Genomic DNA, 15933 nt, shown 5'->3' with positions numbered 1-15933 from the left:
TGCAGAGAAAGGACTTGTGGACACAGTGGGGGAAGGGCTAGGCAGGATGAACTGGGAGACTGGGAGCGACATGTGCTACCGTGTGTAAAACAGATAGCTAGTGGGAACCTGCAGTATAGCAAGGCAGCTCAGCTCAGTGCTCCGTGATGACCCAGAGGGGTGGGATGGGGTGACGGGGCCCGGAGGGGTGTATGCATACGTATAGCTGATTCACTTCATTGTATAGCAGAAACGAGCTCAACTTTGTAAAGCAATTATATGCCAGTAAAAAAAACAATAATAATAAAGAATAGAACATGGCCAAAAAAGAAAAAGAAATGACGTGAGGTTGTGACTTCTGTATAGCCATACATTCAATTTCAGGTGAGCTTTTGGAAGTCAGTCATCATTCAGTCATTCTACAAACTTGGATTGGGGATCTGCTTGGTGCCAGGCATGGTGTTAGGCCCTAGGGATAGAGATCTGAGTAAATACAGTACTCCCATACTCAATGACAGTTCACAGGCAGATCACAGCATGGTGTTGAGGGACACACAGGGGCAGCACGCAAACAGAAGCCCCTCAGGCAGGCCAGGAGAGTATGCAAGGCCGGGTCAGGGAGGCTTCCCCGAGGAGGTGGTGCCTCAACAGGGCTGTGAAGGAAGAGGCCATTAAAAGTTGCTTTTAACCTGGAAAACTCAGAATAAGCAGCACATAAATGCCTTTCCTTTGGTTGCATGACATTTCTGCACTGGGGGTGTATCAGTGCATTGGGTGGCCTCCCTAGCCCTCACCCCACTTACCTGTCCCATCAGCTCTACGGCATCTCACGTCTGTGGTCACAAAAGCCAACCTCGGGACTGCTCCCCTCACCCACTTGCTATTCAAGCTGTATACCTCCTAAAAGACATCTTCTTCCCTTCCTCCCGAATAACACAACAATTTCCTTAAGCCCTAACTTGACCCATCCTGCAGCTCAAACTGTTCCCATCTTCCACACCAGAAGGCAACCCCTCCCTCCACTCAGTCTCTGGATTCTGTGGCTCCTGGTCGTGGCTTCTGTGATCTCCGTCTAGCAGTTACACGTCTACGCCTTTTCTCACCATCACCTCTCCCTGTGAGCCTGTGAGGACAGGACCCTGTCAGTGTCATCTCTGGGTAGCAATGGCTTTTAGGTTCAAGGTCAGCCATCTGCTTCCTCTCTCATGCTTCTGGATGCCTGAGCTTGCATGAAGCCCAGAGAACCAGGAACTCGGTATCAGGAGGCACATTCTTGAAAACGTGGTGGGGCCACGTTCTTTCTTCCACTGAACTCAACTCTCCTTCGCTGACATCTCCACCCTGGCTCCACCCTGGGGACCCTCCCAAGTGGTGTGGTCCTTTCCCACAGCAGCCAGAGAGAGCACTTGGAGGCAGCATGGACCCCTGCTCCTTGGCCCCATGAGTCCCAGGTCCCCTGATGTGCTCTCGGTTCCCTCTCCTATGTGGATGCTAGTTTGCAGATTCCTTCAAGCGTGGAGCTCTCCGTGAGACACGGTGCTCCAGGTGGGGTTACTCAGAACGTCAGAACAGAGGGCAGAGAGACCACCCCTTTGCGAGGGGAGGGAGGTGGCATTGTGGAGTGCAGCCTAGGCCACAGCATGGCCCCCAACTGAACTGACTGTATCAGCTGCTCCACGACTAAGCCACCCAGGACCTGTGTAGGTATTTGGGGGGAATCAAAGTGAAGGATCTCACATTTGGCCTTAGTTACCTCATGTGTTAAAGTTGCCCCCAACCTGTTGAGACTTTGGGATCCCAAGTCAATCAACCCACAGGCCCCAGACATTAACTCTCCTGCCTGACTCTGTGTCACTGTCAGCAGCCACCTCTGATGCTATGCCATCAGTGCCTGCATTTGAGTTAATGACAGAAATACTGAGCTCAGAGAGGAGGGAACCGTGTAACCACATTCCAGAGGCCTTGTGCCATGTCTGCCTTTCATCAGGAGCCTTTTGGATCAGCTGCTCAAAGACTCAGCAAAGCATACTCCGAACTGTGCCACCCAGGCCACACTCCCCAAAAGGGTCAACAAGTATGTCATGAGGGTTTTTACATATAGTTTTCTTTCTGTATTTTTGGCTGTGCTGGGTCTTTGTTGTTGTGGGGGCTTTTCTCTAGTTGAGGCGAGCAGGGGCTACTCTCTAGTTGCAGTTTGCGGGCTTCTCATTGCAGCAGCTTCTCTTATCGTGGAGCAAGGGCTCACACACGGGCTTCAGTCGTTGTGGCACCTGGGCTCGGCAGTTGCGGTTCCCGGTCTCTAGAGCACAGGCTCTGTAGTTGTGAGTTAGTTGTTCTGCGGCATATGGAATCTTAGTTACTGGACCGGGGATCAAACCTGTGTCTCTTGCTATGGCAGGTGGATTCTTTACCACTGAGCCACCAGGGAAGCCCCATGAAGGTCTTTTAAATTCAAGCCAGCTCCATTACAGATTTATCAGCATAGAAACTGTGTTAGTTTCCTGTTGCTACCGTAAAAGATGACCACAAATGCAGAGGTTTAAAACAATAGAAGTGTATTCTCTTACAGCTCATGAGGTCAGAAGTCCAAAACAGTTCTTTAAAACCAAGGAGTTGGCAGGGTGGCATTCATTCTGGAGGCTCTAGAGGTGAATCTGTTTCCTTGCCATTACCAGCTGCTACAGGCAGTCTGCATCCTTCATTCATGATCCCTTCCTTCGCTTTGATCTCTGCCTCTATTTCCACATCTTCTCTGTCTCTCACTCTCCTGCCTCCCTCTCCTAAGGACTCTTGTGATTACATTGGACCCACTTAGATACTCCAAGATATTCTCCCCATCTCAACATTCTTGATTTCATCACACCTGCAAAATCCTTATGCCACGTAAAGTAACATAGTCACAGACTCCAGGAATTAGGACATGGACATCTTGGGAATTCGGAGACATGGACATTTTTGGGAGGATGTTGTTCTACCCACTACAGTAACCTTAAAAAAAAAAGAAAGAAAAGAAAGACAAATCCACTTACCTGCCTCAACTGTAAAAGCAACTTTTTCCTCTGGACTTTGAGCGAAACATTTTTCAAACGTAATTTATCCTTCATATTATCCTTAAAAATAAAAGCAAATTTTAATCCATTGTCCTCCTTCTTCCCTATCGGCAGGTCTGCCACTGCAAAACTAAACTTTGAGCCCTAACATGCAGTCACTTATTTTTAACTCTTTGATGTCTACTCAAGCTGGTGTTGCTATGATATCCTTGCTCGAGAGCAAGAAGCAGAGGAAACTGGGTCTGCTCTACACAAATTTTCTATTACTTTTAAATTCAAGATAACTTGAGTATATTGTTGGATATAGGGACCTTTCCTGACAAAATGATCTTATGATTCCTTGATCTATTACCCTCTTGGTAATTTACATAATTTTTTATTACATATAACATGTTGGGGTTAGTACCACTACCTATCTGCAGGATCCAAAGCTTGATAGGCTACAAAATCTTTGAAAGTAAAGGAACATTTGTCTCATTCTCACACTAATGGAACTCAAAGAAATTAAGGTTTATTTGTCCTACACTATGTAATCACCTGACTAAACAGGCTCACACTTTTCTCAAGAAGACAGCAGGTCTTGAAACAAACAAGAAAATTAAAAGGAAGAAGCTGATCTGAGATAACTATGAATATCCATTCTGCCTGTTTGATTTTGGCTTTGATAAACTTGCATTTTAAGACACACACGCCTTGAGGGACACAAAAAATGTTCATATGTGGGCAAGAGTTATGGTGGACCAAACGGAGTGGGGCAGCCTCACGTGGACCACTTCTGTGTCATCGTTCCATGAAAGTATTCCCCTCTCTAAGCTCTAACCACCTGCCAACTCACTCGCCGACGATTCATGTCCTCAATGTACTTCATCACTTTCTGAGTGGCCAAAATACTCCCTTTCTTCTTGGATATGGTCTTTAGAATATCTTTTTCAAAGTCATGCACTTCCTTCTGGACTTCGGTCCATCGAATTTCAGCTTCCTCGATGATAGCCTGGGGGAGTCAGTGCAAAGAGAGGACAGTTTGCAAAACTTCTCAAGGAGATATACATCTAAGGAAACCTAAGGTCTCAGGCCTATTTGGGTCCCAATGCCTAACGTTTCTTCTTAGTCTTAGAAAGATACCCTGAAGATACAAATGGGACCATATGAACCTTGTTATTAAAAAGCATGCCTCAAAAAAGTTACAGTATCTATATATATAAAGGGGAAGAACAAACAAAAAAGGGCCTCGAGTATCTCCAGAAATATGTATTTCCTTATCTGAAATGTTATTTATCATTAAAATTATAACACTAATATCTATCATATATCACCATATCATATATATATGTATATCATATAGCATATATATACCATATCATATATATATATATACACACATATAATATCTGGAAGGTTATATGCCAAAACAATAACCACAGCTGTATCTGGAAAGATGGACTAGGAGGGAGGCAGAGAAGTACTCTTACTATGTACTTTTATAATTTGAAAAAAAAAAAAGTAATAACGAATCTATGTATTGATACAGAAAGACACTGTAAGTGAAATACAATACACTGTAAGTGAAAAACACAGTTCACAAAATAATATGATACCTTTTTATAAAGACATTCACATATACATAGGAAATCTAAACTCTAGGAGACAAATACAGGAACCAACAGTAATTATCTCTTGGTGGATGTTTTCAAATGTTTCTCTTTTAGCTTACCTGCATGTTTAAATTTTGCTACAACAGAGATTATCTTTAAATTTAAAAATGCAAACATGAAGATATTATTTTAAAGAATAAAATGAGTAGCCACAGAGCAAATCATCTTTGATCAGGCTCTTTCACTGGGCACCAAGGTCCAAAAGCATCTTCCTTTGCTGGCCAGCATCTGGCCATAGCCTCCTCCCTCCCTATAAATCTCACAGGCCAGAACATCTATCCACCTTAAATGCTATTTTCTATACATTACTGGAATGCAAAAGTAGGAAGTCAAGAGATATCTGGAGTAACAGGCAAATTTGGCCTTGGAGTACAGAATGAAGCAGGGCAAAGGCTAATAGAGTTTTGCCAAGAGAACACACTGGTCATAGCAAACACCCACTTCCAACAACACAAGAGAAGACTCTACACTTGGACATCACCAGATGGTCAATACTGAAATCAGATTGATTATATTCTTTGCAGCCAAAGATAGAGAAGCTCTATACAGTCAGCAAAAACAAGACAGGGAGCTGACTGTGGCTCAGATCAGGAACTCCTTATTGCCAAATTCAGACTGAAATTGAAGAAAGTAGGGAAAACCACTAAACCATTCAGGTATGACCTAAATCAAATCTCTTACAACTATACAGTAGAAGTGACTAGATTCAAGGGATTAGATATGATAGACGGTGCCTGAAGAACTATGGATGAGGTTTGTGACATTGTACAGGAGACAGGGAGCAAGACCATCCCTAAGAAAAAGAAATGTAAAAAGGCAAAATGGTTGTCTGAAGAGGCCTCACAAATAGCTGAGAAAAGAACAGAAGCAAAAGGCAAAGGAGAAAAGGAAAGATATACCCATTTGAATGCAGAGTTCCAAAGAATAGCAAGGAGAGATAAGAAAGTAGTCTCCCTCAGTGATCAATGCAAAGAAATAGAGTAAAACAATAGAATGGGAAAAACTAGAGATCTCTTCAAAAGAATTAGAGATACCAAAGGAATATTTCATGCAAAGATGGGCACAATCTTTAGATTGTGTTAGGTATACCATACCAGAAATGGTATGGACCTAACAGAAGCAGAAGATATTAAGAAGAGGTGGCAAGAATCCACAGAAGAACTGTACAAAAAAGATCTTCATGACCCAGATAATCACGATGGTGTGATCACTCACCTACAGCCAGACATCCTGGAATGCAAAGTCAAGTGGGCCTCAGGAAGCATCACTACAAACAAAGCTAGTGGAGGTGATGGAATTCCAGTTGAACTATTTCAAATCCTGAAAGATGATGCTGTTAAAGTGCTGCACCCAATATGCCAGAAAATTTGGAAAACTCAGCAGTGGTCACAAGACTGGAAAAGGTCAGTTTTCATTCCAATCCCAAAGAAAGGCAATGCCAAAGAATGCTCAAACTACTGAATAATTGTACTCATCTTACACACTAGCAAAGTAATGCTCAAAATTCTCCAAGCCAGGCTTCAACAGGACATGAACCATGAACTTGCAGATGTTCAAGCTGGATTTAGAAAAGGCAGAGCAACAGAGAAGGTGATGGCACCCCACTCCAGTATTCTTGCCTGGAAAATCCCATGGACAGAGAAGCCTGGTAGGCTGCAGTCCATGGGATCACTAAGAGTTGGATACAACTGAGCGACTTTATTTCACTTTTCACTTTCATGCATTGGAGAAGGAAATGGCAACCCACTCCAGTGTTCTTGCCTGGAGAATCCCAGGGACGGGGGAGCCTGGTGGGCTTCCATCTATGGGGTCACACAGAGTTGGACACAACTGAAGTGACTTAGCAGCAGCAGAGCAACCAGAGATCAAATCGCCAACATCCGCTGGATCATTGAAAAAGCAAGAGAGTTCCAGAAAAACATCTACTTCTGCTTTATTGACTATGCCAAAGCCTTTGACTGTGTGGATCACAATAAACTGTGGAAAATTCTGCAAGAGATGAGAATACCAGACCACCTGACCTGCCTCCTGAGAAATCTATATGCAGGCCAGGAAGCAACAGTTAGAACTGGACATGGAACAACGGACTGGTTCCAAATCGGGAAAGGAGTATGTCAAGGCTGTATATTGTCACCCTGCTTATTTAACTTATATGCAGAGTACATCATGAGAAACGCTGGGCTGGAAGAAGGACAAGCTGGAATCAAGATTGCCAGGAGAAATATCAATAACCTCAGATATGCAGATGACACCACCCTTATGGCAGAAAGTGAAGAGGAACTAAAAAGCTTCTTGATGAAAGTGAAAGTGGAGAGTGAAAAAGCTGGTTTAAAACTCAACACTCAGGAAACTAAGATCATGGCATCTGGTCCCATCACTTCATGGCAAACAGATGGGTAAACAGTGAGAGACTTTATTTTTTTGGGCTCCAAAATCACTGCACATGGTGACTGCAGCCATGAAATTAAAAGATGATTACTCCTTGGAAGAAAAGTTATGACCAACCTAGACAGCATATAAAAAGCAGAGATATTACTTTGCCCACAAAGGTCCATCTAGTCAAGGCTATGGTTTTTCAAGTGGTCATGAGAGTTGGACTACAAAGAAAGCTGAGCACCGAAGAATTGATGCTTTTGAACTGTGGTGTTGAAGAAGAGTCTTGAGAGTTCCTTGGACTGCAAGGAGATCCAACCTGTCAATCCTAAAGGAAATAAGTCCTGAATACTGATTGGAAGGACTGATGTTGAAGCTGAAACTCCAATACTTTGGCCACCTGATCTGAAGAACTGACTCATTGGAAAAGACCCTGATGCTGGGAAAGATTGAAGGTGAGAGGAGAAGGGGACGACAGAGGATGAGATAGTTGGATGGCATCACTGATGCGATGGACGTGAGTTTGGGTAAGCTCCAGGAGTTGGTGATGGGCAGGGAAACCTGCTGTGCTGCAGTCTATGGGGTTGCAAAGAGTCAGACACAACTGAGCAACTGAAATGAACTGATACATAACTCTCCTGCTCAATTATCTTCACTGCGGTCCTGCTTTCTAAGGCATCAGAGAGAAACCCCTCTGCCTACTCAACCTGATTTCCTAATACATCCCTCAAAGCACGTTCTTCTCTAACCACACCAACCTCCTCAGGGTTATGAACTTGCTGTGAACATTCCCACCTCCACTTCCTTGTTCATGTCATTCACCTTACTTAGGGTGCCCTTGTTTTCCTATTCCTTAAACAATTGCCGTCATTCTTCACATGTCAAGTCCTATGTCCAGCCCTACCTCCCCAACATGTCTTCTCTGACCACTCTAACCCACACCGTTATGTTTAATCACATAGTTCAGCATGTGAGGACAATGCTACCACATCCTGAGCTCCTTTAACATGTTGGAATTCAATGCAGCATGTTGGGAAAGAGAAAGGAGGAGAGAGGGGGAAGGGCAGGAGAGGTTTATGCCATAGAGATGGTTCTATTAATGGAGACATGAGTTCACTTTCTGTCCCTTTCAAGGAAATGAATATGATGCCTTCATTAGAAATGGAAAAAAATTAGAAATAGAACAGAAACATCTATTTTTTTCATACAAGATGGCTATCAAATGCAAGCCAGCAACTTCATCCTATTGGCAACCAAATGAAAGTGATGTTTCTTCCCTGTTGGAAAACTGACCACCTTGGTCTCCCATATGACGTGAACCATGGTCATGGATGCAACCCATGGAAGGTGACAAGGGATTTTTCACTCGACTCACTGACTTAAACCTCAAGCCCTGTATATCATTAAGGAATTATTCTGAATTTTTAAGAGCATTTATGGTTGGATGGCATCACTGACTCAATGGACATGAGTTTGGGTAAACTCCAGGAGTTGGTGATGGACAGGGAGGCCTGGCATGCTGCAGTTCATGGGGTCTCAGAGAGTCGGACACGACTGAGCAACTGAACTGAACTGATGGTTATTGATAACGGGTTTTTTTTTAAAGAATCCATATCTTAGAAACATATATTGAAATATTTACAGATAAACAGTATCTGTAAGATCCCCTTCATAATACCCAGTGGCCAGTTACGAGTGGGAAGTTGGTAGGGTTATGGAGGGAACAAGAGCAGCCACATGTTGATGACTGCTATGTGCGGGTGTTGAATGCATAAGGGTTCACTGTGCTAGCTTCTCTACATTTGTGTATTTTGAAATTGTTCACTTAAAGAGTTAAAAAAATTTTTTAAATTTTATTTATTTATTTATTTTTAGTTGTGCTGGGTCTTTGTTACTACATGAGGGCTCTCCCTAGTTGCGGCAAGCAGAGGTTTCTCTCTAGTTGCAGTGCAATGGGCTTCTCAATGGAGCACAGGCTCTGGAGCCCTAAGGCTTCAGTAGTTGTGGCGCAGGGCCTTAGCTGCCCTGTGGCCCATGGAATCTTCCCAGACTAGGGATCGAACCTGTGTCCCCTGCACTGGAATGCAGATTCTTAACACTGGAATACCAGGAAAGACCAAAAGTTTAAAATTTGATATCCCCTCAGGCAAGTGGTAAGTTCCTTAAAGGTAGGTCCTCAGTTTATTTTATCCGAGTGTGTTTCTCTCAAAGCACCTACAATCATATGAACATACTAAAGATACTTCTTGCCGAGGCAGAAGCGGGGAGCCCAGGGAGGACGGCCCACTGGAAGGTCTACCTCGTGATGCTGTAGGTCGCGCTCAGCGTTCGCTCTCATGTGCCTGATCTCATCCTTTGTGTCTTCCAGCTCCTTTTGCACAAGTTCCAATTTTTGGTCCACACTGAGGCCCATCACACGTTCCATGCCCACGCGGGACTTGGATTTACGCCTGCTTCGTAACTGTAACACAAGCAGTACAAAGCCATTGTCAGGTAGGAACTGGTAAGAAAGCAACCCAAGGTGGGTATCAAAACAACCACTCGAACATGCTAGAAATAATGCTGAATGACGGCCAGAGCAAACCAGCTCCATGATAAATGGTGCTGGACACTGGGCCCGAGGTGATGTTCATTTCACAAGTCAACCTAAGGTACTGCACAAAATACTTCAAAGCTCTATGCTTGACAATGAACTGAAAATAAGGGGAAGTGTCTTGAGTGTGGGGAAACCCTGAACTAAAGCAAATTGCTATAGACTAGCAATCAAATCAGTGTCAGGGTAAGAGCTCAGTGCTTCCTGAGCTGGATATAAAAGAGAAAATGCACTGGGGGGCATGGTTTTCAGCAAAAACCAGACAAAAATGTTGGATTTCCTAAGCATTGACATGGTTGGATGACATCGTCAACTCAACAGACATGAGTTTGAGCAAACTCTGGGAGATAGAGAAGGACAGGGAAGCCTGGCATGCTGCAGTCCGTGGGGTCGCAAAGAGTAGAACTCGACTAATCGACTGAACAGCAACAACAGGGCAATGAAGCCTAAGGTCAAAAGCAGGTGACCCAGGAAATGTGTGGACCTGAAGATGGCATTGTTTGATCCTCAAAAGATAGACCCCTACCATGTACTATTTTTTTTGAGTCAGCTTCCTTTTTTTTTCAATGGAGTATAATTGCTTTATAATATTGTGTTAGTTTCTGCTGTACAATGAAGTGAACCAGTTATGTGTATACATGTATCCCCTCCCTCTTGGGCTTCTCTCTCACCCTTTCCACCCCACCCCTCTAGTTCATCACAGAGCACTGAGCTGAGCTCCCTGTGCTATACAGCAGATTCCTGCTAGCAATCTATTTTACACATGGTAGTATATATATGTCAATCCTAATCTAAAGAGAAACCTTGGAGGGAAAAGAACCAAAATTAGAACAGGGAGAAAGTCATATGCCACTTGGCCAAGAAGGGCACAGCAAAGGCAGATAACAAATGCTACTTGCATCTAAAGGGGCAAAGAGCTTTAAAGAATTCTTAGATCTCCCTTGCATACCTGTGCAATTTCTGCTCCTGTTATTTTGATTTCTGATAATCGTGGAGGTCGCTGATCCTTGAGCTCCAGTTTATTATAATATTTTTCAAACATCTCCGTCTCAGTTTTGAGAGCAGAGTTTCCATAGCTGCAAAACAGAGGGTGCCCTTGAGAAAGTTCCACCAACTGGAGTTTAAATCCCAAGTACCTAGTATTTAACACTTGCTAGCAGTGTTCTTGCCTGGAGAATCCCAGGGATGGGGGAGCCTGGTGGGCTGCCGTCTATGGGGTCGCACAGGGTCAGACACGACTGAAGCGACTTAGCAGCAAAGCAGCAGCTTTGTATGACCTTGTAAGATACTTAACTTCTGGTGCCTCGCTTTCCTCATCTGTAAAATGGGAATAATAATAGCACCTATCTTTGAGGGTTGTGATAAGGAAAGCAAAGACTCTGGGACAGTGCCTGGCTCACAGTAAATGCTATTTACATATTCTATATATTTTTTTAATATACATCTAATGAGCCATAAGGAGAAGGCAATGGCACCCCACTCCAGTACTCTTGCCTGGAAAATCCCATGGACGGAGGAGCCTGGTGGGCTGCAGTCCATGGGGTTTCGAAGAGTCGGACACGACTGAGCAACTTCACTTTCACTTTTCACTTTCATGCATTGGAGAAGGAAATGGCAACTCACTCCAGTGTTCTTGCCTAGAGAATCCCAGGGACGGGGGAGCCTGGTGGGCTGCCGTCTATGGGGTCGCACAGAGTCGGACACGACTGAAGCGACTTAGCAGCAGCAGCAATGAGCCATAAAGTTCAGAGCACTAGGATTACAGGCATACATTGGGGATATAATGGATTCAGTTTCGAACAACTGCAATCAAGTAAATAGTGCAATAAAGTGAGTCAAATGAATTTTTTGGTTTTTTGGTGCATTAAAATTATGTTTACATTATACTGTAGTCTACTAAGTGTGCATGCCATTACGTCTAAAAAAAGTACATACTTTAATTAACAATGCTTTATTGCTAAAAAACACTAACCATCATCTGAGCTTTCAGCAGGTCATAATCTTTGCAATAGTAGCATCAAAAATCAGTGACCACAAATCACCATAACAAATATAATAATATAAAGAAAAAGCTTGAAATATTTCAAAAAACCATGGAAATGTGACAGAGACACAAAATGAGCAAATGATGTTGGAAAAAATAGCATCAAAATGCTTGCTCAATGCAGAGTTGCCACAAACCTTTGTTTTGTAAAAAACACAATGTCTGTAAAGTACAATAAAGCAAAATGCAATAAAATGAGATATGCCTATATACTGAAAATTGGTACAAGTTTCATCTTCAAGTATCTTCTAACCAATTTGTGAAAATCCTTCTGAATTAATACTTAATATTTTATTTTTAAATTTTACTTTTGGCCGCACTGGGTCTTTGTTGCTGCAAACAGGCTTTCTCTAGTTGCAGCAAGGGGCTTCTCTCCAGTTGTGGTACATAGGCTTCTGACTGCCTTGGCTTCTCTTGTTGCAAAGCACAGGCTCTAGGTGCACAGCAGTAATTGTGGCTTTCGGGCTCCTGAGCACAGGCTCCGTAGTTGTGGCGCACAGGTTTAACTGCTCCGTGGCATACAGAATCTTCCCAGCTGCTGCTGCTGCTGCTAAGTCGCTTACGTCGTGTCCGACTCTGTGCGACCCCATAGACGGAAGCCCACCAGGCTCCCCCATCCCTGGGATTCTCCAGGCAAGAACACTGAAGTGGGTTGCCATTTCCTGCTCCAATGCATGAAAGTGAAAAGTGAAAGGGAAGCCGCTCAGTCGTGTCCGACTCTTCGAAACCCCATGGACTGCAGCCTACCAGGCTCCTCCGTCCATGGGATTTTCCAGGCAAGAGTACTGGAGTGGGGTGCCATTGCCTTCCCCGGAATCTTCCCAGACCAGGGATCAAAACTGTGTCCCCTGCATTGGCAGGGATATTCTTAACCACTGGACCACCAGGGAAGTCCACTACAGAATTCTTGAAGTTACACACATCCACAATCTTCAGAGGTTTACTTTGGTTTATATTTCTCAGTTCTTTTATTTCCAGCCACCCAGTGGATGAAGTATTATTCTCTAGAAGTCTATTATAAAAGACTTTGAACAGATGGTTTTTAAACATTAGAGATGACAAAGCTAGTTTATCCTGTATATGCCAAGATTGTGACCCTTTCAACTTATATAACATACCCGTATGTTACATATGAGTGTATAGGGCTTCCCTGGTGGCTCAGTTGGTAAAGAATTTGCCTGCAATGTGGGAGACCTGAGTTCGATCCCTGGGTTGGGAAGATGCCCTGGAGAAGGAAAAGGCTACCTACTCCAGTATTCTGGCCTGGAGAATCCCATGGATTATATAGTTCATGGTGTCGCAGAGTCAGACATGACTGAGCAACTTTCACTTTCACATAATACATCAATGGTAAAGAACCCATAAGCCAGTGCAGGAAATGTGAGTGCAATTCCTGGGTGGGGAGGATCCTCTGGGGAAGGAAATGGCAACTCCCTCTAGTAGTCTTGCCTGGGAAATTCCCTATGGACTGTAGGGTCGCAAAGAGTCGGACATGACTGAATCGACTTAGTATGCACTCATGGACTATAGCCCGCCAGGCTCCTTCTGTTCCATGGGGTCACAAAAGAAGTCCGACACAATTTATAGACTGAACAGCAACAATATAATACACACATATGTATGTAAGTGTATATAAGAGAGAGAACAGCTTTGATATTTTCATATGTTATTGAGCTAAACATCTGTTTACTGTGTTGAAAATCCTGTTTGGCTGAATTTTAATATTAGTGGGAAAGATTCAACAGAAAAGCCTGATACATCAAAGCATCTTTCTTTTTCAGCATATGTCATGTTCCCAGTGTAGGCTGTGGAGTTGCACCAAAGTCTTTTTTTTAATTAATTTTTTATTGGAATACAGTTGACTTACAAAGCTGTGTTAGTTTCTGCTTACAGCAAACTCAGTTATAGATATACATATACCCATTCTTTTTTATTCTATTCCCATATAGGTCATTACAGAGCATTGAATAGATTTCTCTGTGCTATACAGTAGGTTCTTATTAGTTATGTAATTTACATACAATAGTGCAATCTGAGTCTTAATTTTAGCTCTACCACTGACTAGCTGTGTGACTGTAAGAAAGTCTTAACTTCTGTGTCTGTTTCCTCACCATCTTACTAGGGTTATTTTGTCATTATATTAGTTCATATGTGCAAAATACTTGGTGCATAATAAGCACTCAAGATTGTAGCTGTTTTAGTAATAATACCTCAATTCTGACCTAAACTATTTATAAACATTTTGCAGTAACAGCTATTCAACTCCCAGGCCAGGGTGTTCTATGTGAAATCAGTAAGTTGTACAACTAACCTCAATTACCTCATAGAACTTGATATCCAATTTACTTGCCATAGTAGATATTAAAACAGATTGCTAAAAATATAGAAAATTGGGCTAGTCCTTCTTTGCTGTTCACTTCTATACTTATACTCTGGTTTAGGTATGTTGCTTCATACTAAAAGTATCTCAGTAGCCTCCCTTCTATCTGCTTCCATCTTAATTTTATTATAGAATCTTAGCATTGGAAAGGGACTTAGAGGTCACCTGGTCCAAGCTGTCATCGCACAATAGAGAAGTGGCTAAGCACACAGCGTGGCACCAGACAGACCCACCAGGCTGAAGCTCTAACTTCACCAATTACCCTCTAGGCTTCGCATCTTTGTCTCCATCAGTGGCTTGTTAGTCCCCTGAAGGTGGAGACACGGGAATAAAGAGCAAAGGTAGGCGCCTTTACCACTTTTTGGTGGTGGGGTGGAGAGGGGGGGGTGGGGGGTGGAGGGGGGGGTGGGGGGTGGAGGGGGGGGGTGGGGGTTGGGGGGTGGAGGGGGGGGGCGGGTCTCAGTTTCCTCAGTGTTCAGCGTGGACTTGGGAGTATCTCCATGCTGGACCAACCTCGGAGCCCACACGCTGAGTAGGGACCACCCTCAGAATCCGGCTGGCGGGTACCTGAGCTCTTCCACCAGCCCACACAACTGGAAAACAGGCAGATCGCTCTCTTCCTGGGCCTGTGTTTCCGAGGCAGAAGTCTCAGAGTCGTCGTCCGTCATCACTGCCGAAGCTACTCTGGTCAATACCGGGTTGTGGCCAAGAGCGCCTGGGACCAGCGACCGCGTCTCTCGGGCTGCGGGCTGCGACCAAGCAGTGCGTTGCCAGGGCGACCCGACGCGGTAGTGGAGGGGCGGGGCTTCCCGAGGCCCAGTCCAGCGCTTCGGCCAGCCCAGAGCAGACCAAAGCGAAATCGCTGGCCTTGGACTAGATACCTAGGCGCATTCGTGTTTACTTTTTCAACAGTATTCTTAAAACGATGATAATAACAGCTGTTTGCTCAGCAGTTACTAATACCCTTGGCACCACGTTGAGCATAGTTTATAAAAATCCTTTCAACAACCTTGTAATAGTATCTATTCTCGATTTCCAAATGGAGAAATTGAGACCCCTAAAGTTCATTGAATTGGCAGGAGTGCCTTCCTTCTTCCACCTCACTGTGAGGCCTCTACTCTGTTCACCATCTGGACCTTCATACATACTCACTGCAGCTTCTCTCGGATACCAATAATCTGCATTCCTGGAAAGGAAAAACTTGGCTGATTATTAAATGGGTATAAACTCAAGACATTTCTAAATAGGCATTGATCATATTAGTATATGATCCTGAGTATCATGGGGGGAATGTATGGAGCAGACCATTCAGTTCGTCAAGGAGCTCCTGGTTAAATGAGGAGACAGCCCCTAAACTAACTGTTGCAACCTGAAGTAATGGTGGTGACAGTGTTGTGGTTCACACCACTTTATAGTCATCAACTCATTTCACCCTCAAAACAGTCTTATGAAGTTGGTGTTGTTCTCTTCCTCTTACAGATCCGGAAACTGAGGAATGTAGTAGCTTAGATGAGTTGCCTGGGCTTTCCTGATAGCTCAGTTGGTAAAGAATCAGCCCGCAATGTGGGAGACCCAGGTTCAATTCCAGGGTGGGGAAGATCCCCTGGAGAAGGGATAGGCTTACCCACTGCAGTATTCTTGGGCTTCCCCGTGGCTCAGCTGGTAAAGAATCCTCCTGCAATGTGGGAGACCTGGGTTCCATCCCTGGGTTGAGAAGATCCCCTAGAGAAGGGAAAGGCTACCCACTCCAGTATTCTGGCTTGGAGAATTCCATGGACTGTATAGTCCATGGGGTCACAAAGACGCGGACGTGACTGAGTGACTTTCACCATTCACCATTAGACTTTCACCAAGACCACTCT

At 44.0% G+C, this 15933-nt stretch overlaps 1 protein-coding gene across 5 annotated transcripts in view; it reads right to left on the bottom strand.

Moving 5' to 3' along the window:
- Positions 1–14843, bottom strand: part of CFAP263 (cilia and flagella associated protein 263) — a 32173-nt gene extending 17330 nt beyond the window's left edge. Inside the window, exons 1-5 of one of the 5 annotated variants that reach the window (XM_019980158.2) lie at positions 14639–14843; positions 10597–10723; positions 9354–9515; positions 3853–4020; positions 3009–3089 (exon numbers count right to left, since the gene is read on the bottom strand). In XM_019980158.2, coding sequence (XP_019835717.2) covers positions 3009–3089; positions 3853–4020; positions 9354–9515; positions 10597–10723; positions 14639–14739 — 639 coding nt within the window. In that variant the 5' untranslated portion in view covers positions 14740–14843. Of the gene's footprint in view, positions 1–3008; positions 3090–3852; positions 4021–9353; positions 9516–10596; positions 10724–14584 lie in introns of all 5 variants that reach the window. The other 4 variants (XM_019980160.2, XM_019980159.2, XM_019980162.2 and 1 more) reach the window with 4 other exon arrangements.
- Between the last annotated feature and the right edge of the window lie 1090 nt (positions 14844–15933).

Source organism: Bos indicus, chromosome 18 (assembly GCF_029378745.1).
Source record: "Bos indicus isolate NIAB-ARS_2022 breed Sahiwal x Tharparkar chromosome 18, NIAB-ARS_B.indTharparkar_mat_pri_1.0, whole genome shotgun sequence".
Classification (NCBI taxonomy): Eukaryota; Metazoa; Chordata; class Mammalia; order Artiodactyla; family Bovidae; genus Bos; species Bos indicus.
Note: the sequence above shows the minus strand (reverse complement) of the source record. Positions and strands in the feature narration are given on the sequence as shown.